This window comes from Polypterus senegalus, chromosome 3 (genome assembly GCF_016835505.1).
Source record: "Polypterus senegalus isolate Bchr_013 chromosome 3, ASM1683550v1, whole genome shotgun sequence".
Classification (NCBI taxonomy): Eukaryota; Metazoa; Chordata; class Cladistia; order Polypteriformes; family Polypteridae; genus Polypterus; species Polypterus senegalus.
The window spans coordinates 183,547,126-183,572,800 of record NC_053156.1 but is presented as its reverse complement, the minus strand read 5'-3'; the positions used below and the strand labels follow the sequence as shown (position 1 = coordinate 183,572,800).

At 40.6% G+C, this 25,675-nt stretch overlaps 1 protein-coding gene across 1 annotated transcript in view; it reads right to left on the bottom strand.

Moving 5' to 3' along the window:
• Nucleotides 1-25,675, bottom strand: part of LOC120526634 (kinesin-like protein KIF13B) — a 655,733-nt gene that overhangs the window by 614,853 nt on the left and 15,205 nt on the right. The window contains exon 2 of the mRNA XM_039749796.1: nt 15,249-15,376. Within this exon, the coding sequence (XP_039605730.1) occupies nt 15,249-15,376 (128 nt within the window). The remainder of the gene's footprint in view (nt 1-15,248; nt 15,377-25,675) is intronic.

The window sequence follows — 25,675 nt, the reverse complement described above, 5'->3', positions numbered from 1 at the left end:
AGCTGCATTCAGGTGGCACATGGTTCTATGGCAAAGGCTTCACTGAGGAAATGAGGGACCCAATCAGTGGATGAGTAAGGACATGGTAGACAAGAAAGTGATATAGAAGACTACCTTCAATCTTTTTAAATAAATTGTGGACAATTTTTTTTTTATAATTCCAGTATTAATTTTGCAAGCAGAAGACAGGGGGCACACATTTCTACAGCATAGACCAAGCTGTGGAAATGAGTGTCTCTTCTGCTAGAAGGGATTAAGAGACACACTTGATATTAAAGTGCTATAAAAGACTGTCTGATAGGCTTATTAAAGAAACTGTGCACAATTTTAACTGCATGGTGTTCATTTTTTAAGGGACCATGGCAGATAAGGAATGCCACAGACTGCTTCCTACAAGTTTTTAAAATACATATGATCAATTTTAATCTCCCATGAAAAACTGTGCTGCGTCGACATCGTGCACCAGAAGGTGTGAGCTTATTCAGGCCAGCAGGAACACTCAATAAAACTGAATAAAAAAAAAATAAAGTGAGCGTGAGATACAAAGGAGGCAGATTCACCAGCGTTTGTGTGTCAGCTTTTATCCCTCCAGATCGGAGAATGTCCAGTTCCATTGCATCGAAACATTACTCATATCTACAGATCCCTGGGTTGGGGGCAGTAGTATGTATCGTGAGTGAGAGAATAAAAGTGGAAAAAAAAGTTAACTTTTACAAGTACAGTACTATAAATGTACACGGTCTGTTACTGACGCAAACCAAATGTATATGTGTATTGTATAATATTAACAATAAGTGCAGCTCACTACTGAAAATGGCAAATATAGGTGGAGTTCGAACCGTTGGCCCCTTGATTACAAGTCAGAAAATCTTACCGCTACGCCATGGAAGCTGTTGTATTGTCCTTGAATCTTTTGTGAAAGTGTTTATTTGATCTTTGGACTTCAGGCTTCACACATTCTATAGTTTATGCCCACATTTTGTAACATGTATTACTAAAATATGAAAAAGTTTCTGTTTTAACAATGTGTTTACACAGATTACTATAGAAACGAAACACACATGAAATGCATGTGTTCCAAATAACAACCTATTATTTCTCCAAAACTCCAGAAGTTCACTCACTCCCAGATAATCAGACAAGGCATGAGCTGGGAGAATTTTGTTAACTTTCTGTGACAGTGGGGGGATGGAATAGTCAGCTGCTTGCTGCTTGTCTTAATCGGCACATTTACAGGACAAAAGACGTTGACAGAGAGGTGCAAATGGATTTAACGTGGGCCAGATTTACGAGTTTTCTCGCAGGATCTGGCAATTCTAGCGTTAAAAAAAACAGAGCAACTCCAGTGTTTTCCTCCATAACATCCTTTCAGCAAATGGGACTAAGTTCCTTGCTGAAGCAGATCGCCCTTTAATGAAATGCTTGCAATACGGCATAACAGATATCACCAGGCGGCTTTCAGTCAATGATAAACCAGCATATCATGAGGTGAAAAAAATGGGACATACTGCAGTTAAGATCAATGCTTTCCGGTATCTCGGCTTTTGAGAAGAATCTGTCATGGGAGGAACAAGAGGGAGTGATTGAGGCAGGTACAATGAGCCGGGGCAGGACAGAGCAGGGCAAAGAGGCGGGTATCTGTGCAAGTGTTTTAAACAATGAAAGGAAAAAAACTGCTTTGAAATCAAGGACCCCCAACCAAGATAGCTTACAAAACAAAACGCTGTAGCATTGCCACATAAAAAAAAAAAGTATATATTTTTCTGTTCTCTATGTAAAATCCCGTTGTCAAAAAAAAATATATACTTGTACATATCCGGAAGATAAGATAGGCGGGTTAGATAGAGAAGACCTTTTGGGAGGTACAGGGCTCTTATTTACAATTTCCAGGAGTCCCATGGAAACAGACGCACTATTTAAATAGAGGCGGGAAAAGGCAGGAGGAAGAGAAAGAAAAGACAGCCTGAGTTTTATGGCGAAGGAGAAATGGACATGACCATTCTAAGTCCAGGACAAAGATTTGTTTTCGGGGAGCACCACAAGTCAACTGCAGTCTGGGGTGGCCACCTTGAAGTTTCCGGATACACTGAGGATACCAGGAAAAGGATCAAAAACAGTGTGAGCAGTAAATCTTTTTATTCTGGGATTGGCATGCCTGATGAACTGGACTATGGAGAAATAGTAAAACAAGAAAAACACTAAATCAAAAGGACGGAGGGGAAATTCTTGGAAATATAATTTCATGCTTTGTGTTCATAGTATATATTGGAAGTGGGCGTGTGTTAAAAGTGTATTAATTAGAGTTTTTTGTTTTTGCATTTTTTTTCTGTGTGGGTTTGTTAATATTTTTGTAATTATCTTTGCGGTGTTAGTTGCCGTTCCCCCTGTGGAGGAAGTCTTATCTAAAAGTGGATTTAGAACACAATTAAAGTCCCCAGCCATTATAAGTTTATGAGTGTTCAGATTGGGAATGGATGCAAATAAATTTTGTATAAATTCCTTATCATCAACATTAGGTGCATAAACATTTATCAAAATCATTTTACAGTTAGATAAGTCTCCCATGAAGGGTTTGTTAATATTTTTATTATTATAAATCACGTTTCGGCGCTGTAGGAAGGGGTTAAAGGCAGTTTGAGGTTGTCCTGCAATCTTCAGTTAAACTTAGTAAAGTGTAGCTGGAAAAAAATCGTTACAACACAACAGGCAGGCATATGCTACTTGTATAAAATATGCACATTAATGATAACAATGTTGAAGCAATAATGAAGCGAAAGGGAGATGCTAAACTTGGGCAGCTGCGTTGTGCCTGCCCGTAAATCCCAACCGAACTATTCAAACCGATATATATATATATATATCTGAACCGACCTATATATCCAAGCAGATGTATCTGAACTAATGTATATCAACCAATGTATATATGTGAACGGATGTATTCAAACCAATGTATATGTGTGAACGGATATATTCAAACCAATGTATATATCTAAACCAATTTACTGTATATATGTGAACGGATGTATTCAAACCAATGTATATATGTAAACGGATGTATTCAAACCAATGTATATATTCAAACCAACGTATCTGAACCAACTTATATATTTATGAACCAATCTTTTTTGACTGACTGACTGACTGGCTGGCTGACAGACAGACGAATTCAATCTCTTGACTTGGATAGATCTCTCCTACTGAAGGGGCCATATAACTTATTCATCTTAACTACAGGAATTGAAATATCAGAATTCAAAAGTTCTTTAGCTAGTTTTGAAGCTTCAATTATCTGTCCCATGACATTCTTACAGCTACCAGTGACACTCAACAGTAAAATGTATGTGTGCTTTATAAAAAGTACAGTCTCTTTCTCTCGCTCCTGTATTGCTGTCCCTCAGCAATAATGGACTAACTGAAAACTTTTCCAAAGTCCAACACAGACATGTATTCCACCTTTTCAGTCCAGTACAGTTGCCCTCTGGAGTAAAGGGGTTCCTTCGATCTCTATTGTAACCACATTCTATGAGCTATGGGTTTTGGCTATGACAGCCAAATTACTGTATAGCCAGGCCAAGCTGTAGCGTAGTGAGAGAAGAGCAGTTAGTTAGGATATTACAAGGGGTTTATAGGGCGGAATAAAAGAAAATGTCATCTGAAGGAAGCAGCAGGGAGCTGCTGACAATGAACTACAGACCCTTGAGAGAGATTCAGCAACCCTTTGCTAGACAGATGCACCTCAGGGAACAGATTAATTGCTAGCTAGAAGAGACCTTTTATCTGAGATTGACATGACTCAACTGATTTCCTAGTGCACAAGTCAGATATATTATGAGAAGAGCCCAGACAATCATTGAGAAGGTGGAGTTAGCAGCGTTTGCTGTTGAAAGTAGGACATTCTGAAGATGTCCTTTGCATCCCTAATTTAAGTCAGGTTACACATAAGGGATTCTCAAAAGGTTTAGACGTTAACATAAGGCAGATTATAAATAGGTATATCTGACCATTACTGCATTTTATTTGATGTAGAAATACTGGTGATTGAACTAAAAAGCGAAGGTGAAAGCTGTAATTGATACTGTTGATCCAGAAAAAATTGTTAAAATATCCACCAACACCAAGATAAGAGGACTCATGTTCAGCCCTAAATTTAAGAGGACATGTCGTGAGGCTGAGCATAAACGGAATAAACCTAAACTAACAGTTTACTATGAAATACTTAAGGCACATATTATTGAATACAATAAACACTACAACTATAGAGGTAGTCTTATTTTTCCAAAATGGTAAATGAACATGTAGGAAACCAAGAGCTTTATTTTCTACTATTAATCATCTTTAAACCCAATTCAATTGCCTCCTGAAAACCTTATGCAAAGCTTTTATAGAATTATTTAATCAAAAAATAAATATTAGATGTAATAGAATACGGTACATCCCTCAAAGGCCAGTACCATTCATCTCCATTGAGCTCACAATAGTGAGCTAAACAACTTCACTAAACTAGGTTTTCCTGAACTTCATAGAATATTATTCAATTAAAACCTTCAACTTGTACCCTTAACCCACTACCAAAATGCTTTTTTAAACAAGTTTCTGATATGCTCATTGATCATGTACTTGATACTGCTAATTCCTCATTAGATACTTGGGTCTGCCCAGATTCTCTGAAGAGAGCAGTAGTGAAAACCCTACTCAAGAAAAATAATCTTGATGCTGTTTTTAACAACTTTCGAACTATTTCTAACCGGAATTTGTTAAGCAAAATTCTAGAAAAAGCAGTTTTTAATCAGTTAAATAATTACTTGAATAAACACATCGTTCTTGATAAGTTTCAGTCAGGTTTTAGACAACACCACAGTACAAAACTGCATTGGTTTATCTGTGGCTTAATGCTGACACAGGCATTACATCTGTTCTCCTTCTAATAGACTTAAGCACAGCATTGAGCACCACAGAAAACAGCATTCTTATTAATCATCAGAGTCAATAGGTGGGTCTCTCTGGTAATGTCCTAAATTGGTTTCAGCCTTATTTAACCCACAGGAAATGTTTTGTTCTTTATGGTGATTGTAGGACAAAAACTCATGATATTTTAAATGGGACAGTACAAGGATCTATATTGGCCCCACTATTATTTTCAATTTAAATGCTCCCATTTGGCCAGATAATCTCAAAACACAAGATGAGCTACCACAGTTATGCAGATGACTCATAGATTTACTTATTTAAAGCACCCGATGACCCTGACTCTCTGTGCCCTCTGATCCAATGTCTGTCTTGTATTACTTAATAAAGGAATAATAATTTTCTTAAGTTAAATAAGGAAAAACAAACATTAGTTGTTGGAAAAAATGGAAATAGTGAGGATCTTAGAAATAAACTTGAACCCATGGCAATAAAAGTCAAGGAGGACTTGTGTAAAATGGAGATTAAAAAAAAAAAGATCAGACACAAGCGTCAGTAGGCTTTGCGCCCATTGGAGTCAAGTTACTGGAAATATTCTATAAAACTTTTCAGTAATTACTTAGAACCCTGATGCTGATATTTCTGATCATAAAGTCACTATGATAGCAATTGATGAAAAGAATTCATAATTGCAGAATTACATATTTAAGGGTTACTCTATAGTGCCTCTTACTATGCATTATTTGGCTAAAAAACTGATCATTACATTGTCTGTTCATAATCGGCTGAAGTTTCGAATTTTTTCAAGTATTTTTCCACCTAGCCATTTTAGCTCTAAACCGTTCTCAAGAAACTGTGACACAAATACACGCAGACCGACAGACACACACCCATCATCAAGATATCGCTGATTTTGGTATCAGAAGGAACCTAAAATGTAGAGATCCAACATTTGGTGCCACTTTAGCACCATTATGAACACTATGTTAGGCAGAATGCACAGTGGGGGAACCCCTGCAGATTTTATTTTAACCATCTCACCCGTGGAGTTTTTTTTTTTTTTCTTCTTGTTTTTCTTTTCTGTCCTCTCTCGCTATCTGACAATAGGATCGGACTTATCTTAATACACCTAAAACTTCTTCAAATTAGGATTCTAATATTTGTATATTTGAGTTATGCAAGAACATTTTGATTCTTTATAATTTTTTTATATATATATTATTTATTTAGTTATATATAACACTTCTAACTTTTTGTTTTGTTTTTCTCTTGGAACTCTTCTTTCATATTGTGTAAAGCACTTTGACCTGCGTTTCTTGCATGAAAACGTGCTATAGAAATAAAAACGTTTATTTCTTTTTGAAGTTCAAACATACCATGTTGATAGGTACTCTTATTGTTCTCAAAATCGCACCTTCTGAGCAACTGTTTTTCAGCATGACAAATAAGTGTGATTTTATATATATATGGTTTCTCTCTACTCGTGCATTTGATATCTTAGCAAGGTTTGGACTAATGGTCCCCTTGTCCAACTTCATCAGAGACAAGACTCCACCTTTCCAGTCCAGCATAGTTGCTTTTCAGAGTCAAAGGCATTTCTCCAACCTCTATTACGGCCAAACCCTATAGGCTACTGAGTATGGCTATCATGGAAGAATAATTTTAGGGTAACATAGCATTCATCTTAAAGAAATAGCACAAAGGCTTAATAAATGATGGAAACCTGTTCAGGCACACCAGGAAACCAGTTAAAGGTGAACAACAAAGTGTATACTGAAATATAATAATTGGTTTAGGAAAAATACTGAGATGGTCAAGTAAATAAAGAATGTACCAGAAGAAAGGTTGCTGTAATATACAAAATGAACTGAAGGATGACTAACAGATGACAAAGCAGATGTTCTATAGATAAGAATGAACAGTTGTTATATGCACAGAAATTTCAAGGATGGTGGCACAACTCAAAGGTATAAAAAGAACCTTTGATTTATATAAATCATTTGGGTGTAAACCAATGAACCAACCAGAGTAAAATGTATGTATTGATTGACACTGTATGTAAATTCAATAACTAAAAAATAAATAAAATGAACCTCTATTTTGTTTCTCTGACCATTCTGACCATGCTGTAATGGACTGCCTCCACAGCATTTTGCTGAGAAGTAATGAAAAGATACAATGAACAGCTCTTCTCCTGCCTGATTACTGAATTGTCCTGCTAGAGGAAGTTTCTTTCTTTAATAAAATATTAAATTTCAACCACACTATACACAGCCAAAGTTATGAGCAGGTTGAGAATAGGTCTGTCACAATTATTACGCAATCACTTGGAGCATCATGCAAAATGCCATGTGTAGAATTTGTACTAAAACATAACATACAAACAAAACTGGAAATGTTCATAGACACAAACAAATTCAGATGCATAAAAATGTGTGTAAGCAAAGTTCTACTCACGTTCCCTTTATAAATCCCAATCAATGTGAATTTTAATGCATATGCACATGCCTACAGCCCCCACCCCGACTCCTCCCAGAACTTGCTTATTTGAAAATGCAAATCAATACAAATAGCCTCTTCCATTCAGTGTTTTATACTAAAAGACAATGGCAAAAGTACATATAAAACAGAAGAATTTCAGCAAATGTGAAATAGAGTGGAGTGTAACCAAAGAAAAACATTATTTGGTGGCTTTAAGCAGTAGTATAAGCAAAAAAAAAAAAACATGGAAATTGAAGGAGTGGTAGTGTGGCGGAGACACTCAAAAGTTCAAGTTTAGAAAGCTGCACAGTTCCCAAAATAAAAAAAGAAGGGGTCACAGAACAAAGTTGACGCGAAATGCGTGTCACAGCCCACCATCTGAAATATATACTTTAACACTAGAATCCCTGAAGCCCACGATAAAAGTCGTAATCCCTTAAGACCTTAAATTCCTTTGCACCTCTTCATTAGCGTCTTTTGTTTTGCAAATTTATTGATCAGCACAAGCAGCAACCTGCCATCTACCCAATCCACCCACCCCTGCAGCTCAACTTGGACAAAAAGTTCTGCCAGCTCAAGTATGTTTAGGAGGGTGTGAGGTGTATGGAGCTGTACAGGGTAAATAATATATTGTTATTTGGAACACATGCATTTCATGTGTGTTCCGTGTCTACAACGATCTATGCAAATGTAGGATGACAGGAAATGCGAGGCAAGAAATGTTGAATACATAACTAAAACAAACTTTTTTCATGTTAGAGTACTAATTACAAAATTTTGATATGAAGTGTATAATGTGTGAAGACATAAGTCCAAATATCAAATAAACACTTTCACTAAAGGTACACGTATAACAAAACAGTGCACTTTTATTCAAGAGAATAAACAAAGAAAAAGAAATCGGGTTAGGGTATGACACTGACACAACCACTTGGGTGGTGCAGTGATAAGAACTGCTGACACATAATCAAGAGGATGCCGGTTCGATTCCAGGTGCTTCCCAGAATTACTGTTTTGAGTAGTGAGCTGCTCTTATTGTTAACTATTATAGAATAAAAATATTCATTTGATTTGAATCTGTAACAGCCGGTATAAATTTATGGTACTTATAAAGGTTACCATTTTTTTTATTCAGTTTATTCTCTCAATCACGTTCTGACACTGCTGTTTACAAAAAAAAGACGTGCTATAACAGAACTGAACTCAGATGGGGATGACGGGTTCTACATCGGAAAAAGAGAACAGAAGCCCTCCCCGCAAGAAACATCCAGTCACAAATAAGAACAACACAGCTGCACCAGGCAAAAAGGCGAAAGATGGCACCGTTCGGATGTAGCAACAGGTTGGGCGCCATCCTGCCAGAGAATCGGCCACACACATCCTTAAACGAAACAGCAAGGCTTAAAGAGCTCGTCAAGGTATCGTGCAAATTTTTGTTTGTGATGGTCGTTATATAAAAAACTTATACAGTGGAACCTCGGTTTACAAGTAACTTGGTTTACGAGTGTTTTGCAAGATGAGCAAAATTTTTTAATAAATATTGACTTGATAAACGAGCGATGTCTTGCAATACGAGTAGTATGGATACACTTTGTCTGCTGAGCGTCATGTGATCACAACTGAGCTGATGGTGGTTCTTCTCTCTCTCTGAGGGCAATCGTCTCCTATTCTCCATCTGAGTCTGTGTGCCTCACTCATATAGTCAACATCCATACGAGCGTATACTGTTTACTACAGCACTGTAACTGTGTGTGTGTGTGCTGTGAAGTGCGAGTCCCCATCTTGCGCCCCAAAACATGAAGCTGAGTATCAGTACTTTAACAACACCAGCTTTATTCAGCTTGAAACAGCAACAGCGCTGTTATTTATTGTAGCGGGATCTTTATAATGTTCCTTGTATCATCCATCGATGGCAGGCGCTTATAGCATGTCTGTGATCTTTTTGGATGTGCTTATACGGCGAACTGCTACAGCTGGGAGACTGCGATTGCTTTGGGGCACTCTTCCGCGTGTCGTCCTGTTGGGTGGAATCCCACATGAGTTTAGAAACTCACTCACACCAGCCATGATTCTTTTTAAAGGTAAAGTGCAGGTTAATTTGTTTTATGTATTTTTACTTTATATTTTGTATTAATCATTTTTATATGAATAGTTTTGGGTTGTGGAACGAATCGTCTGAGTTTCCATTATTTCCTATGGGGAAATTCGCTTTGATATACGAGTGCTTTAAATTGCGAGCACATTTCCGGAATGAATTATGAATTATGCTCGCAAACCGAGGTTCCACTGTATATGTTACTTATATAAAAGCCAGATCGAATGTTATTCACCTATTAACTTTATTTACTTATCGTTCTACAGCATAAAGTCACAAGTAGACTACAGTGCTTCCTGTGTTTGATCGACATTGGCATACATATTTTCATCAAAAATAATAGCAAACATGCAACTGATAAGAATAATAATAATACAATTTATTTATATAGCGCCTTTCCCATGCTCAAGGCACTTACAGAATATAAGAACGAACGGCAGGGTATATAGCATATAGCATAGTACAAAGCAAATAAATAAATAAAGAAGATTAAGACAGTAAATTCAGAGAAAGCCTAACAGACAAAAGAATTGATGGTCTAGCACATACAGGTTACATGAGCATTTTGACAGAGAGGTAAACTGAGAGAAGGGGAATGAAGTCAAGTAGAGCTAAAAGCCTTCCTGAACAGATTAGTTGTTTTTTAAAAGAATTCATGGAATCAGCTGACCTGATTAATTTCGGTAGGTCATTCCAGAGTCATGGGCGCTATACAGCTGAAGGTCCTGTCACCCATGGAGTGAAGATTAGTGTGGGGCACAACAAGATGATTCTGTAAGACACAGGGAGCCAGTGAAGACGGAGAAGGATGGGTATGATGTGTTCGCTGCTGCTGGTTCGAGTAAGGACTCTTGCAGCTGAGATTTGAATAAGCTGGAGCTGAGATATAAGATTAGAAGGGGCACCTGCCAACAGCGAGTTACAATAATCTATGTGGGATGTGATAAAAGCATGGACAAGTTTCTCAGCATTAGAAAAGGAGAGGAAGGAGCGAACACGGGATATGTTACGGAGGTGAAAGTAAGAAAGTTTCTTAATGTGATTTATGTGGGTGGAGTAAGAAAGGGAGGAATCAAAAATGACACCAAGATTCTTTGCAGTAGAGGCAGGTCTGATGAGATCACCACCAAGATTGACTGGGAAGGAGCTCATTTTATTAAGTTGCATTTTAGTCCCAATTTGCAGGAGTTCAGTTTTGTTGCAGTTTAATTTTAAAGAGTTCTGCTCCATCCAGGTTTTAATTTCACTAAGGCAGGATGTGAGCTGAAAAAGCTCTGATGAAGTTCCACTTTTAACATTGAAGTAGAGCTGAGTATCATCTGCATAAAAATGATAGCCCAGTCCATAGCTACGAATAATATGGCCAAGGGGAAGCATATAAATACAGAAGAGAAGAGGGCCGAGGACAGAGCCCTGAGGAACTCCTTGTGTGACTGGCTGAGCTGGATCTGCTGTTGCCAAGACTAACAAACTCTTGCCTATCAGTCAGATAGGACTTGAACCACTGGAGGGCAGTGCCAGAGATACCCAGCATGTTCTCCATTCTAGACAGTAGAATGTCATGTCTGACAGTGTCAAATGCTGCACTGAGGTCTAACAGAATTAATATGCTGGTTTGTCCAGAGTCTGCTGCCATAAGCAAATCATTGGTTACCCATAGCAGAGCAGTTTCACAGCTGTGCTGCACCCTGAAACCAGACTGAAAGGGTTCCATCAAATTATTAGACGTTAAGTAATTGGTGAGCTGGGAAGCTACAACACGCTCAAGAGCTTTTGACAGGAAAGGTAAGTGGGAAATAGGCCGGAAATTGTTAAGATTGTCAGCATCAAGACCAGACTTTTTTAACATTGGGGTTACAGAAGCAATTTTAAAAGTGAGCGGCACAGAGCCAGTGTCAAGGGATGAGTTTATTATTGTTGTAACAGTCGGGATTATGGCATGAAGGCAGGATTTAAGTAGTGTGCTGGGGATGGGGTCCAGTACACAAGTAGTCAGCCTCATCTTACAAAGAAGGTTATTAACAAATGCAGATGTGACTGGTGAGAACTTAGAGAAGGAGCTGGATGGAGTGGGAAAACAGGGAGAGATATAAACAGATGATGTATTTATGTTAGTTGAATTATTTAGATCTTTAATTTTGTTATGGAAAAAGTGGAGGAAATCCTCACAGACTTGCAGGTCCGAGCAGTTTATTAACTACAGAAAACAAAACCCTTGGGTTATTGTGGCCACTTTCTATTATTCTGCCATAGTGGGTGTTCTTAGCAGCAGTTAGTGCTTCTCTGTAAGCTCTTTGGTGGTCAGAGAAAGCCTGGATGTGCACGGTGAGGCCAGTCTTACGTGACATTCTCTCAAGGCATCGGCCAGCTGCTTTCATAGATCGCAATTCTGAGTTATACCAAGGAGCTGAACGTTTAAAGGAAACCTCCTTATGTTTTAAAGGAGCTGTTTTATCTAATGCTGAATGAAGGGCTGAGTTATAGTGGTCAACAAGACTATCTAGTGTTGACGGAATAGGTGCAGACAGTAAAAGATCAGAAATGGATCCAGAAAGGATAGAGGGACAGATATTTTTAAGGTTTCTGTAAGAAATTTGTCATTTACAGGTAAGAGGAGGTAAAGGCAGTGAGACAGTGAAAAATACTGCTTTATGGTCAGAGAGTCCCAAATCAGTGCTGTAAATATTGGCAACAGATAGTCCAGAAGTGCAGATCAGATCCAGTATATGACCACCAGAGTGGGTGGGAAAATCAACATGTTGTGTCAAGTCAAAACAGTCCAGTAAGGATAGGAATTCATTTCTCAGTTTAGATGTAGTAATGTCAATATGGATGTTGAAATCACCAAGAAGGATAATTCTCTGAGAGTAAGAGCTTAGGTGGGTTAAAAGTTCAATCAGATCAGATAAGAAGGATGCATTGTATTTTGGGGGACGATAAAGAACAATGAGTGAGACAGGACCTGTTTCCGTTATTAGTTTAAGATCCAGGCACTCAAAAGACAGTGGACAGTCAATTGGGATTCGTTTGATATTTAAGTCTGCTCTGATAATTACCGCTAGCCCACCTCCTTGTCTAGAGCTGCGAGGTTCTGTATGGAAAGTGAAACCAGATGGAGTCGCCTCCGTGAGAGACGTCAATTTGTTTGGTTTTTGCCAAGTCTCCGTTAAACACAGTATATCAAGTTTGGTGTCAGTGATGAGTTCTGACAGCACCAATGCTTTGCCATTAAGAGATCTCGAGTTAAACAGAGCAATATTAGTTAATGAGGCATCTTTTTGCACAGAGCTGTGATCAGGGTTTATTTCCACACAATGTAAATTTGGCACACTGACACTTGTATTTCCAGGGCCATGAGAAGGAAGGCTTATTCTTGAGCAAATGCTGCCGGTTGTCTTTTCATTCGCAGACCGGCAGTGGCGGCGACATGACCAGCGATGTATATATTTCGGGCTCTGCAAAATACCAGCGTTTTTTTAGGAAGTTCCAATCAGACCATTTACTCTGGACATACTGTTTAATAAGCTGATGGAGAGGTGCGAAGGAATTTAATGTGGCCCGGGATTTCGACTTTTTCGTAGGTTTCAAAGATTCTAGTGATAATCAAAACCTAGAACTTATTTTCAGACATCCTTATAAATACCAAGATGTAGGAGTTATCTACACTATAAAATCAGATCTAGGTAAATTGCTACTACTGTATTACAATTTAATATTTCTCAACCACTTTTGGGTTGTGTGCTGCTATGGTTTATAATGCTAGTGGATGGGTCGCAGTGTGTCAACACCCCAAAGATAGCACACAAATCTTTCCCTCACGGATATTCAGGAACGGGAAAACCACAAAACACCCCAATGATTATGTTCAATTAAACAAGGGGAAATACCGACCTTAGTGGGTATTAAAGAAAGTCTGAGAGGAAAAAGTGGGCTGTAAAACCAGAAAGATTGAGATACGCTAATATAGACAAAAAGCATTTGACATGAATCTAAAATTGCAATGGGATACAGTCTCTAATTCTGCAAGCCTGAGAAACTGATGGAGCTTCTAAAGTTTTCTTACAAGTTTCCACAATATGAACAAGAGTTAAATGTACAAGTTATCCATTTGACTACTTTACATATTAAGCGACCTACAAATGTCTGAAATTTTTTTCTTTTTTGTTCTATTTCTGTTTTATTAACTAATTAATGAAGGTCTGGCAGATGTGACTTGCAAAGAAACTAAATGATTAATGTACATGATAGTTTAAAAAAATAAACAACACTGCATATACTGTAGATAACCAGTAAACACCTGACTCTGTAAAGAAACACAAATCCAAGAATGACAATCACTTTCTGTTCCCAAAGGTTTAAATGAAGTAAATTGGAAATAAAAAAATCATGTTAGGAATCATAATTGAACTTACTTTTAACACTGAATTACCCTAATGTGATTCAAATAAGCCACACTGACAGCTGCCACAGTGGATTAGAGCACACTGACTGCTGTCACTGTGTAGTGGAGTAGCTGCTGGCACTGTGGAGTGGAATACTGTTGGCACTGTGTAGTAGAGTAGGGGCTGGCACTTTGGAGTGGAAAACACTGACTGCTGGCACTGGCACATTGTGTTGTGTTGTTTGGGCACCACCTACTGACTCTGGGAAGCCGCAGGGTTTGACTCTGGGGTGCTGTGCGCATGCGCTTTCGGCACGGCTTGCTTCTGGCATCCGTGTATAGATACAATCTTTGGTGTGTTCTGTTGTTTACAGGTTGTGTTGTGTTGTTTGGGTGCCACCTACTGACTGTGGGAAACCACTAGGTTCGACTCTGGGGCTCTGAGGCGCTGTGAGGGTGGACTTTCGGCACGGCTTGCTTCTGGCATCCGTGCAGCTAAGGCACTGTGCACGTCTGCTTTTGGCATAGCTTGCTTCTGGCCTCTAGCATCCGTGAATATATACAACCTTCGTTTAGTAATATAGATAGATGAAGTTACCAGCCTTCCTGAATTAAGGTGCATTCTCATACACAACTTTCTCAGTCAGATCTTTTTGCATCACACTTAAACAGCAAAGTATACCAGAAAAAGTGCATGAGTAAACAAGCTATTATAATTGGTCAGGTTGAAACTGGATCAACTTACTATGTAAATACAACTTCTGGTTTACTGATATGGATTCCACATAGTTTAAACCTGTTTACTGTAAGCATTTTCCAAGTTTTACTTAGATACTCTAATGGGCATTACTTAACATAATACAAGCAATATGATGAGAACATTTGAAGGAATAGTAAGCAAAACATTCAGTGGGGTCAAATGAAATAAGTAAGATATTCAGTGAGTAATGTACAGGCTAGTTTTAGCTGTACAGCACTCACATACCAGCAGGAATGGGCAGACAGTTTAGTAAATAAACACAGCTTTGAAATGTAATTTTTACAACCATACAAAAACTTTACTTATGGTTTTTGTAAATTTTGTTTAAGAAAAAAGAGAAAAACTATCATGAGTTGTACAGAAATGTGAAAAACACAACCATTTAAGTATACCTGTTATATTTCACACCATGTTACAATTAAAATATGGCTCCATGATGCAGTTCAGTTCTTTTTTTTATACTAAGAAGAATATTTAGTCAAAGACTTGGCACTTTAAAACTAAATTCTTTCCTTAAAATCCATATGCTACACAATATATTCAACATTCTACACACTCTGTAGTTCTTAATTAAAATAGCAAATTCTACTATATAAATTATTTTTAAAAAATGCAATCTTTCATACCAGTTTGTCCATAGGCAAAAATACAGGCATTATACCCATTGAAGGCATTCTGCAATAAGTTTTCCCCAAGACAATGAAAAACAACATCTTGACCTGAAAAGACACACAAGCAATAATGAATGAGAAGACTTTACATTATTACATAGATGTAATGGTTTATCTTTTGAATTCTTTGCATTATTCATAAACAATGTTTATCTTCATTTTGTAAGCTGATGACACAGAATGTCCTCAGTTTGAGGCCTCCTAAAATTTTGGACACTCTGATTTTGACGAAGTGATGGAGTGAAGAAGGCGCTCATTAGCAGATACCCTAAACCAAACAACAAACCTAGAAAGCCAAAGTAACAAAAAAAAAAGAGGAAAAATTACAACAGGAATTTATAAAACTAACGGACACCTAATACGTGTGTGTGTGTGTGTATATATATACATATACACATACACATACACACAGTGGTGTGAAAAACTATTTGCCCCCTTCCTGATTTCTTATTCTTTTGCATGTTTGTCACAAAAAATGTTTCTGATCATCAAAGACATTTAACCATTAGTAAAATATAACACAAGTAAACACAAAATGCAGTTTTTAAATAATGGTTTTTATTATTTAGAGAGAAAAAAAATCCAAACCTACATTTCCCTGTGTGAAAAAGTAATTGCCCCCTTGTTAAAAAATAACCTAACTGTGGTGTATCACACCCGAGTTCAATTTCTGTAGCCACCCCAGGCCTGATTACTGCCACACCTGTTTCAATCAAGAAATCACTTAAATAGGAGCTGCCTGACACAGAGAAGTAGACCAAAAGCACCTCAAAAGCTAGACATCATGCCAAGATCCAAATAAATTCAGGAACAAATGAGAACAGAAGTAATTGAGATCTATCAGTCTGGTAAAGGTTATAAAGCCATTTCTAAAGCTTTGGGACTCCAGCGAACCACAGTCAGAGCCATTAGCCACAAATGGCAAAAACATGGAACAGTGATGAACCTTCCCAGGAGTGGCCGGCCAACCAAAATTACCCCAAGAGCACTGAGACGACTCATCCGAGAGGTCACAAAAGACCCCAGGACAACGTCTAAACAACTGCAGGCCTCACTTGCCTCAATTAAGGTCAGTGTTCACGACTCTACCATAAGAAAGAGACAAGGCAAAAACGGCCTGCATGGCAGATTTCAAGGCATAAACCACTGTTAAGCAAAAAGAACATTAGGGCTCGTCTCAATTTTGCTAAGAAACATCTCAATGATTGCCAAGACTTTTGGGAAAATACCTTGTGGACTGATGAGACAAAAGTTGAACTTTTTGGAAGGCAAATGTCCCGTTACATCTGGCGTAAAAGGAACACAGCATTTCAGAAAAGAACATCATACCAACAGTAAAATATGGTGGTGGTAGTGTGATGGTCTGGGGTTGTTTTGCTGCTTCAGGACCTGGAAGGCTTGCTGTGATAGATGGAACCATGAATTCTACTGTCTACCAAAAAATCCTGAAGGAGAATGTCCGGCCATCTGTTCGTCAACTCAAGCTGAAGCGATCTTGGTGCTGCAACAGAACAATGACCCAAAACACACCAGCAAATCCACCTCTGAATGGCTGAAGAAAAACAAAATGAAGACTTTGGAGTGGCCTAGTCAAAGTCCTGACCTGAATCCAATTGAGATGATATGGCATGTCCTTAAAAAGGTGGTTCATGCTAGAAAACCCTCAAATAAAGCTGAATTACAACAATTCTGCAAAGATGAGTGGGCCAAAATTCCTCCAGAGCGCTGTAAAAGACTCATTGCAAGTTATATAAGCGCTTGATTGCAGTTATTGTTGCTAAGGGTGGCCCAACCAGTTATTAGGTTCAGAGGGCAATTACTTTTTCACACAGCGCCATGTAGGTTTGGATTTTTTCTCCTAAATAATAAAACCATCATTTAAAAACTGCATTTTGTGTTTACTTGTGTTATATTTGACTAATGGTTAAATGTGTTTGATGATCAGAAACATTTTGTGTGACAAACATGCAAAAGAATAAGAAATCAGGAAGGGGGCAAATAGTTTTTCACACTACTGTATATATATACAAACATACATACATACATACATAAATCCCTCGCTATATCGCGCTTTGACTTTCACGGCTTCACTCTATCGAGGATTTTATATGTAAGCATAACTAAATATATAACGCAGATTTTTCGCTGTTTCGCGGGTTCTGCGGACAATGTGTTTTTTTACTTCCTGTACATGCTTCCTCAGTTGGTTTGCCCAGTTGATTTCATACAAGGGATGCTATTGGCGGATGACTGAGAAGCTAACCAATCAGAGCACGCAGTTAAGTTCCTGTGTGCTGAATGCAGTGTTAACCAGGAAGTCTCGTCTCGCTCATTCAACATCAACGTGTTTCGCTGTGTAAAGAGTTAACTTTTGTGCTCTTTAGTGTTTATCTTTGTGCATAGTCAAGCCCTTCATTATGGCTCCAAAATGATCTGCTCCTGCTGCTGCTTCAGGGGCCATGCCCAAGCGCCAATGGAAGATGTTAACGATTGGCGAAAAGGTAAACGTTTTGGATATGCTGAAGGATGGGAAAAGCTACACCGCTGTAGGACGCCATTACAGCATCAATGAGGCTACGATTCTTTGTATTTAAAAAGTAGGAAAGGAATATAAGATCTACAGCCGCAGTGTCCTTTTAACCAGGGTGCAAAACGAGTTGTAAGTGGATGTAATAAGGCAGTAGTCTAGATGGAATTTGCTTTAGGGATTTGGATTGAAGACTGCCAGAAAAACAACGGCAGTGCTACAGAATCGCCTGAAGTGGCTCCTTTAGACGAGATGTAACTCTCTCCTTTGTTGTGCAGTAAAATTAAACTCATTGATATCGGACAAGTCATCGTGTCACTGTTGGTGAGTAACCATAATTAATATTCTACTTACAGTACTTAGTACATGTACGTACGTTTAGTGTCACTGTACACACATTTACTGTATACTGTTTTTCTTGCATTGTACATATTTATTGCTGGTGGCCTGTCTATCGTAATGGCTGTAACATATGTGATATCGGAGACACTCGATATCTTTAAAATAATTTTTGGTTTTACTGTATATAAACAGTGTATTTATATACATAATTTCAATGAATCATACCTAATATCTAAGAGAAAACAAAGGGATTATGCTGTATAACTGTGCGGGGAATATTTATAAACAAGTGTGGAAGAGTTTATAAGGGCTTAAAATATATAAAAATAACCATACAAACATATGGTTTCTACTTATGATTTTCACCTATCGCAAGGGGGTCTGGAAAGCAACCCCCGCGATCAAGGAGGGATTACTGTATACACATACGTATATATATACACATTCTTACATACATACATAGACAAATTAATTACATACAAAAATACATACATACATACATACATACACACACATTGTAAAAATAATGTGGAAGAATAATTTTAGGGTAACATACCATTTATCTTAAAGAAAAACTTTAATAAATGTCAAAAATCTTTGCAGACATATTAGGAAACCAGATAAAGGTTCTAAAAGATGATTAAGAAATCAGCAGATGTCCCGTAAGCAACCAGAATGGACAGTTGTATGCACAGAAATGTGATGGCTCAACTCAAAGACTGAGTGAGGGAGGAATACAAGAGGCTGGGTGTTAAGAGGCTGCAAACCATGGGAGAAACAGAATTCCACAAGTAGAATAGGGTTAAAAGTAAAATGTATGAAAATGTTAACTAAAAGAAAAAGGAACTGGAAAAGTGTACGTGGATTTTGTATGTTCTCTCTCTGAAAAGAAATGAGTCCCCATCTTTTTTTTTATGTGCCAGGCATGTGTAAGTAAACAGACATCTTGACACAAAGAGAATTTAGAGAAATGTGTGTATAAGATGACGTGTTGAAACAACGGCTTTGTGTGTATCTGAAAATGTTGTACTGTGACTATGAAATGTATTAATGGAACTTTGTCTGAAATGTACTTGTATTTATCTAATGTTTAAAGTAAAACATATTGTGCACACAAATTTAGAATTATCTGATAAATTTCAAGAGCTCTGATTGAATTTGGATTGACATGCGAGTTTAGAAAATGTGTAATATTTGATAAAATGAAAAGGTCTCCGCTTTGCTTATAAAAATGTTTATATGTATAAAAAATCTTTCCCTCAGACTCTGATCATGTTTTTTGATAATTATAAAATACTAGCAAAATACCCGCGCTTCGCAGCGGAGAAGTACTGCCTTAAAATCTTCCTTGAGAAGAAAATTAAACCTTTTAAAACTGAGGGAAAATATACCAATAATTATTTGTTAAGGACCTCTTTGTATACCACATTGTCATTTCAGCCCTCCAGTTGTAATATGACCAAGCTGTGCGTTGAGCTTACTCTTGAGCATGCAACATACAGTTGGCCATGTGAATAGTAATCTTGTTTCAAATCTCACAGCTTGGATTGCTGCTGTCATAATTGGTTTGAGTTTCATGGTTTGTTTCAATTACGACAGTATTTGCAGGACTAGTGTTAAAGTGACATTCGGCATCTGTCAAGCGTTGTAAGTATACAACCAGTTTCATTGATAACATCACATCCAGCTTTTGAGAGTTTAAACATTCATAAACATCAAAGTGTCCACTACTGAAATTGTCACCTGTGAATCTAAGATGTTTAAGTGACATTGGTGGATGTCCAAAGGTGTAAAATATTTGGCCATTTCGGTACACTTGAAAGCGACAACCGAACAATTCAGCGGCAGCCATCAACTCGCATGCAGATGCATAAGTGAAGGGCTTAAGCATTTTCCACTTATAGTGCTCCTGTATAGTATAATTATCTCCTGTACCGTCATCAGTCCACACCTTGAAACTGTCCCAGTCATTCAATACATAAGACACAATGTTCCTCCGAATATCAAGATTGAGCCTGATATGGCCGTGCAATATGTAACAAATAGAATGGAAAAGGCAGGTACCATGTCCGGGCATAGAAACAACTCGGTAAGTGACAGTTCTTTCATCGATGGAGATCACCTCGATAGACATGCTAATGGAGGTATGGTTGGAACGATAAAGGAAATGGGTACCTGAACAACGTAAAATAAGTCTAAAATACCTACACAATAACTATAATTGTAATAAACGAACAATAAAACCGCGGAGAAGCCATAGATTAAATAAAAAGGCTGCAGTTACTGTATCAGCAGGGAGACATGAATACCGTGGCGAAGCAAGGAAGGGAATGAAGAGACCAGAGTGATGGACGGCCTTATGTGGGCAGGCAGCCAACAACGTGGGAGCCGTTGGGATGGGGGACCCAACGGCGCCTCAAACAGTGACCAAGCTGCAGGCTATGGACGTATATATGTACGTAAGTAGGATTCAGTTAGCTTTGGAAAAACCGCGTATAAAATTTCTTAAAGATGGACCCATAAGTAACAAAGACCATTGGAAAGTTTAATATGGCAGCCGACAGTGTTGTCATACCACTGAAATAAGTACATACATTGGTTTCGGTTAGTGCAAGGAAGCCGCCTACCAAATTTCGTGAAGATGGGGCCATAAATAAGAAAGTTCAACACAGCAGACGTTGTCGACCATTATGACCGTTACGCATATAATTCTCCTCCTTGAACCGTCACCTTATCGTGGTGGAGGGGTTTGCGTGTCCCAATGATCCTAGGAGCTATGTTGTCCGGGGCTTTATGCCTGGTAGAACCACCAAGGCAAACTGGTCCTAGGTGAGGGATGAGACAAAAGCGGTTCAACAAACCTCCAATGAAGAGCAAAACTTTGGAATTTTCCCTTGCCGGACGCTGGTCACGGGCCCCCTCTGGAGCCAGGCCTGGAGGTGGGGCTCGATGGCGGCGCCTGGTGGCGGGCCTGCACCCATGGGGCTCGGCGGGCACAGCCGAAGAGGTAGCGTGGGTCCTCCTCCCCATGGGCTCACCACCTATGGGAGGGGCCAAGGAGGTTGGGTGCAGTGTGAGTTGGGTGGTGGCCGAAGGCGGGGACCTTGGCGGTCTGATCCTCGGCTACAGAAACTGGCTCTTGGGACGTGGAATGTCACCTCTCTGAAGGGAAGGAGCCTGAGCTAGTGCGCGAGGTGAGAGGTTCGGCTAGATATAGTCGGACTCACCTCGGCGCACAGCTTGGACTCTGGAACCAACCTCCTTGAGAGGGGCTGGACTCTCTACCACTCTGGAGTTGCCCCCGGTGAGAGGCGCCGAGCAGGTGTGGGCATACTTATTGCCCCCCGACTTGGAGCCTGTGCATTGGGGTTTACCCCGGTGGACGAGAGGGTGGCCTCCCTCCGCCGGGTGGGGAAGGGTCCTGACTGTTGTTTGTGCGTATCGCCGAACAGCAGTTTGGAGTATCCACCCTTTTGGAGTCTCTGGAGGGTTGCTAGAGGGCATACCTTCTGGGGATTCCCTCGTTTTGCTGGGAGACTTCAATGCTCACGTGGGCAATGACAGTGAGACCTGGAAGGGCGTGATTGGGAGGAATGGCCCCGATCTGAACCGGCGGTGTTTTGTTATTGGACTTCTGTGCTCGTCATGGATTGTCCATACGAACACCATGTTCAAGCATAAGGGTGTTCATATGTGCACTTGGCACCAGGACACCCTAGGCCTCAGGTCGATGATCGACTTTGTGGTGTGTCGTGGACTTGCGGCCATATGTCTTGGACACTTTCGGGTGAAGAGAGGGCGGAGCTGTCAACTGATCACCACCTGGTGGTGAGTTGGCTTCGATGGTGGGGAAGATGCGGTCAGACCTGGTAGGCCCAAGCGTGTTGTGAGGGTCTGCTGGGAGCGGCTGGCAGAGTCCCCTGTCAGAAGTAGCTTCAACTCCCACCTCCGGCAGAACTTCAACCCGTCCCGAGGGAGGTGGGGACATTGAGTCGAATGGGCCATGTTCCGTGCCTCTATTGTTGAGGCGGCTGACGGAGCTGTGGCGCAAGGTGGTGGTGCCTGTCGTGGCGGCAATCCCGAACCCGTTGGTGGACACCGGTGAGGGATGCCGTCAAGCTGAAGAAGGAGTCCTATAGGACTTTTTGTCCTGTGGGTCTCTGGAGGCAGCTGATAGGTACCGGCAGGCCAAGCGGAACAGCGGCTTGGTTGTTGCTGAGGCAAAACTTCGGGCATGGGAGGAGTTTGGAGAGGCCATGGAGAACGACTTTGGACGGCCGAGGAGATTCTGGTCCACCGTCCGGCGTCTCAGGAGGGAAGCAGTGCAGTGTCAACACCGTATATGGTGGGGATGGTGCGCTGCTGACCTCGACTTCGGGTTGTGGGTCGGTGGGAGGAGTACTTGAAGACCTCCTCAATCCCACTAACATGCCTTCCAATGAGGAAGCAGAGCCTGGGGACTCTGAGGTGGGCTCTCCCATCTCTGGGACTGAAGTCACCGAGGTGGTCAAAAACTCCTTGGTGGCAGGGCCCGGGGTGGATGAGATCGCCGGAGTTCCTTAAGGCTCTGGATGTTGTAGGACTGTCTTGGTTGACCGTCTCTGCAACATCGCATGGACATCGGGACAGTGCCTCTGGATTGGCAGACCGGGGTGGTGGTCCCCTCTTTAAAAGGGGACGGAGGGTGTGTTCCAACTATAGAGGGATCACACTCCTCAGCCTCCCTGGAAAAGTCTATTCGGGGTTCTGGAGAGGAGGGTCCGTCGGATAGTGAACCTCGGATTCAGGAGGAACAGTGTGGTTTTAGTCCTGGTCGGAACAGTGGACCAGCTCTTCACCCTTAGCAGAGTCCTGGAGGGTGCATGGGAGTTTGCCCGACCGGTCTACATGTGTTTTGTGGACTTGGAAAAGGCATTCGACCGTGTCCCTCGGGAATCCTGTGGGGGTGCTCGGGAGTATGGGGTACGGACCCCTGATAAGAGCTGTTAGGTCTCTGTACAACCGGTGTCAGAGCTTGGTCCGCATTGCCGGCAGTAAGTCGAACCCGTTTCCAGTGAGAGTTGGACTCCGCCAGGGCTGCCCTTTGTCACCGATTCTGTTCATAACTTTTATGGACAGAATTTCTAAGCGCAACCAGGGTGTTGAAGGGGTCGGTTTGGTGGACTCAGGATTGGGTCACTGCTTTTGCAGATGATGTTGTCCTGTTTGCTTCATCAGGCCGTGATCTTCAGCTCTCTCTGGATCGGTTCGCAGCTGAGTGTGAAGCGGCTGGGATGAGAATCAGCACCTCCAAATCCGAGAGCATGGTCCTCAGCCGGAAAAGGGTGGAGTGCCCTCTCAGGGTTGGGGGAGAGATCCTGCCCCAAGTGGAGGAGTTCAAGTATCTCGGGGTCTTGTTCACGAGTGAGGGAAGAATGGAGCGTGAGATCGACAGGCGGATCGGTGCGGCATCCGCAGTGATGCGGGCTCTGCATCGGTCTGTCGTGGTGAAAAAGGAGCTGAGCCGTAAGGCAAGGCTCTCAATTTACCAGTCGATCTACGCTCCTACCCTCACCTATGGTCATGAGCTATGGGTAGTGACCGAAAGAACGACATCGCGAATACAAGCGGCTGAAATGAGTTTCCTCCGCAGGGTGTCTGGGCTTTCCCTTGGGGTATGCTCCAAGAGTACGGGGTACAAGGCTCATTGTTACGAGCCATTCAGTCCCTGTAAAGGAGGAGCTGGAGCCTTGTCTGCACTGCCGGTAATAAGTCGGACTCGTTTCCTGTTGAAGTTGGACTCTGCCAGGACTGCCCTTTGTCACCGATTCTGTTCATAAGTTATATGGACAGAATTTCTAGGTGCAGCCAAGGAGCGGAGGGGGTCTGGTACAATTACCTCAGAATCTCGTCTCTGCTATTTGCAGATGACGTGATTCTGTTGGCTTCATCGGACTGTGACCTCCAGCTGTCACAGGAGTGGTTCGCAGATGAGTGTGAAGCGGTGGGGATGAGAGTCAGAATCTCTAAATCCAAGGCCATGGTTCTCAGCCGGAAAAGGGTGGAATGCTTCTCTCCGGGTTGGGAACACATTACTGCCTCACGTGGAGGAGTTCAAGTATCTTGGGGTCTTGTTCACGAGTGAGGGAAGAATGGAGCGGAGGTTGACAGACGGATTGTTGTGGCATCCACAGTAATGCAGGCTCTCCATCAGTCCGTCGTGGTGAAGAGAGAGCTGAGCCAAAAGGCAAGGCTGTCGATTAACCAGTCGATCTACGTTCCTATCCTCACCTATGGCCACGAGCTTTGGGTAGAGGCCAAAAGAGCAAGATTGCGGATACAAGCAGCCAAAATGAGTTTTCTCCGCAGGGTGGATGGACTTTCCCTTAGAGTTTGAAAATTCTGAGACAACTGCATGCTTTTCATTTGGTTTGGTTTGTAAGCCGACAATGCAAAATTTGAACTAACTTGTTCCCATCTGTGCGGAATTCCCCTCTGGAGGATGAGATCATCAGACATGAAACAAATTGGCTAAGAGACAAGCAGAGACTGGAAAAAATGACCATCTGTTTTACCGTTAGCATTATTTTTGATAAGGGGTATCCACAATGAAACAGGCCGAACACAACATGAGACATTATTTTTAGGATCCATAAGTAATTTTTAAAAATTATAGATGAAGTATTGCAATGCTGACTAATATGGAAAAACATTTAAGTCTTTACACCTGCAGGTAAAAGCAGCGTTTCCTAGCACAATGTTTATGACAGTATTTGAAACTGAGCCTGGAGACTAAGCTCTGCTAAAGGTCTGCAGACAAACGAGGAGAAAGCCATACCAGAGAGGTGATCAAGCCGTGGACCAGGCCATCGACCAATAGACTACTGGACAACATACTCAACTTCCCATCCAAGGGATCACGGGTTTATGTAGCTAACAACTCAACTGTGCAGGTGGACCATTGACCCCAAAAGATTATTGTGGGTCCAGAATCGTAAAGGGCAGTCTGCATGGCATCCAGACCAGATTAAGAGTCCAGATATTGATATCCTTTGCTTGTGGACCCCAACATCTTACTTTTACTCTGCAGGGTTCTATGTTCTTTGCCAGAGCCCATTTTAACAGTCTTTAGTTTGCCTTTCAATTCGTCCACTTCTTTGCAAGAAGTTATTGAACAAGTACTTGAATTCTTCTTGCCCTAGGAGTTGGAACCACAACCTTATCTCTATTTCTCTGCAGCAACGTCTTTCAAGGAAAAAGTGAATCATGGAGTTATGGACGGTATAGGAGGAAAGGCTAATTATATGCAAGCACAGCAAGGCAAATTAACTTATTTTCATAAGAAATATTTTAAACTATTTTATTAATGGAAATACTGCACAATTGTTATGAATTTAAATTGTTTTGAGTTTAACCCGTACAGCAGTTTTTATCATCATAATTCTAAGTTATGAGGTCATGGGACACAAATCAAAAGATTTATGAGGGGAAAGCATGTAATGCCAGTGTACTCTGAAGAAACAGGACTTTGATA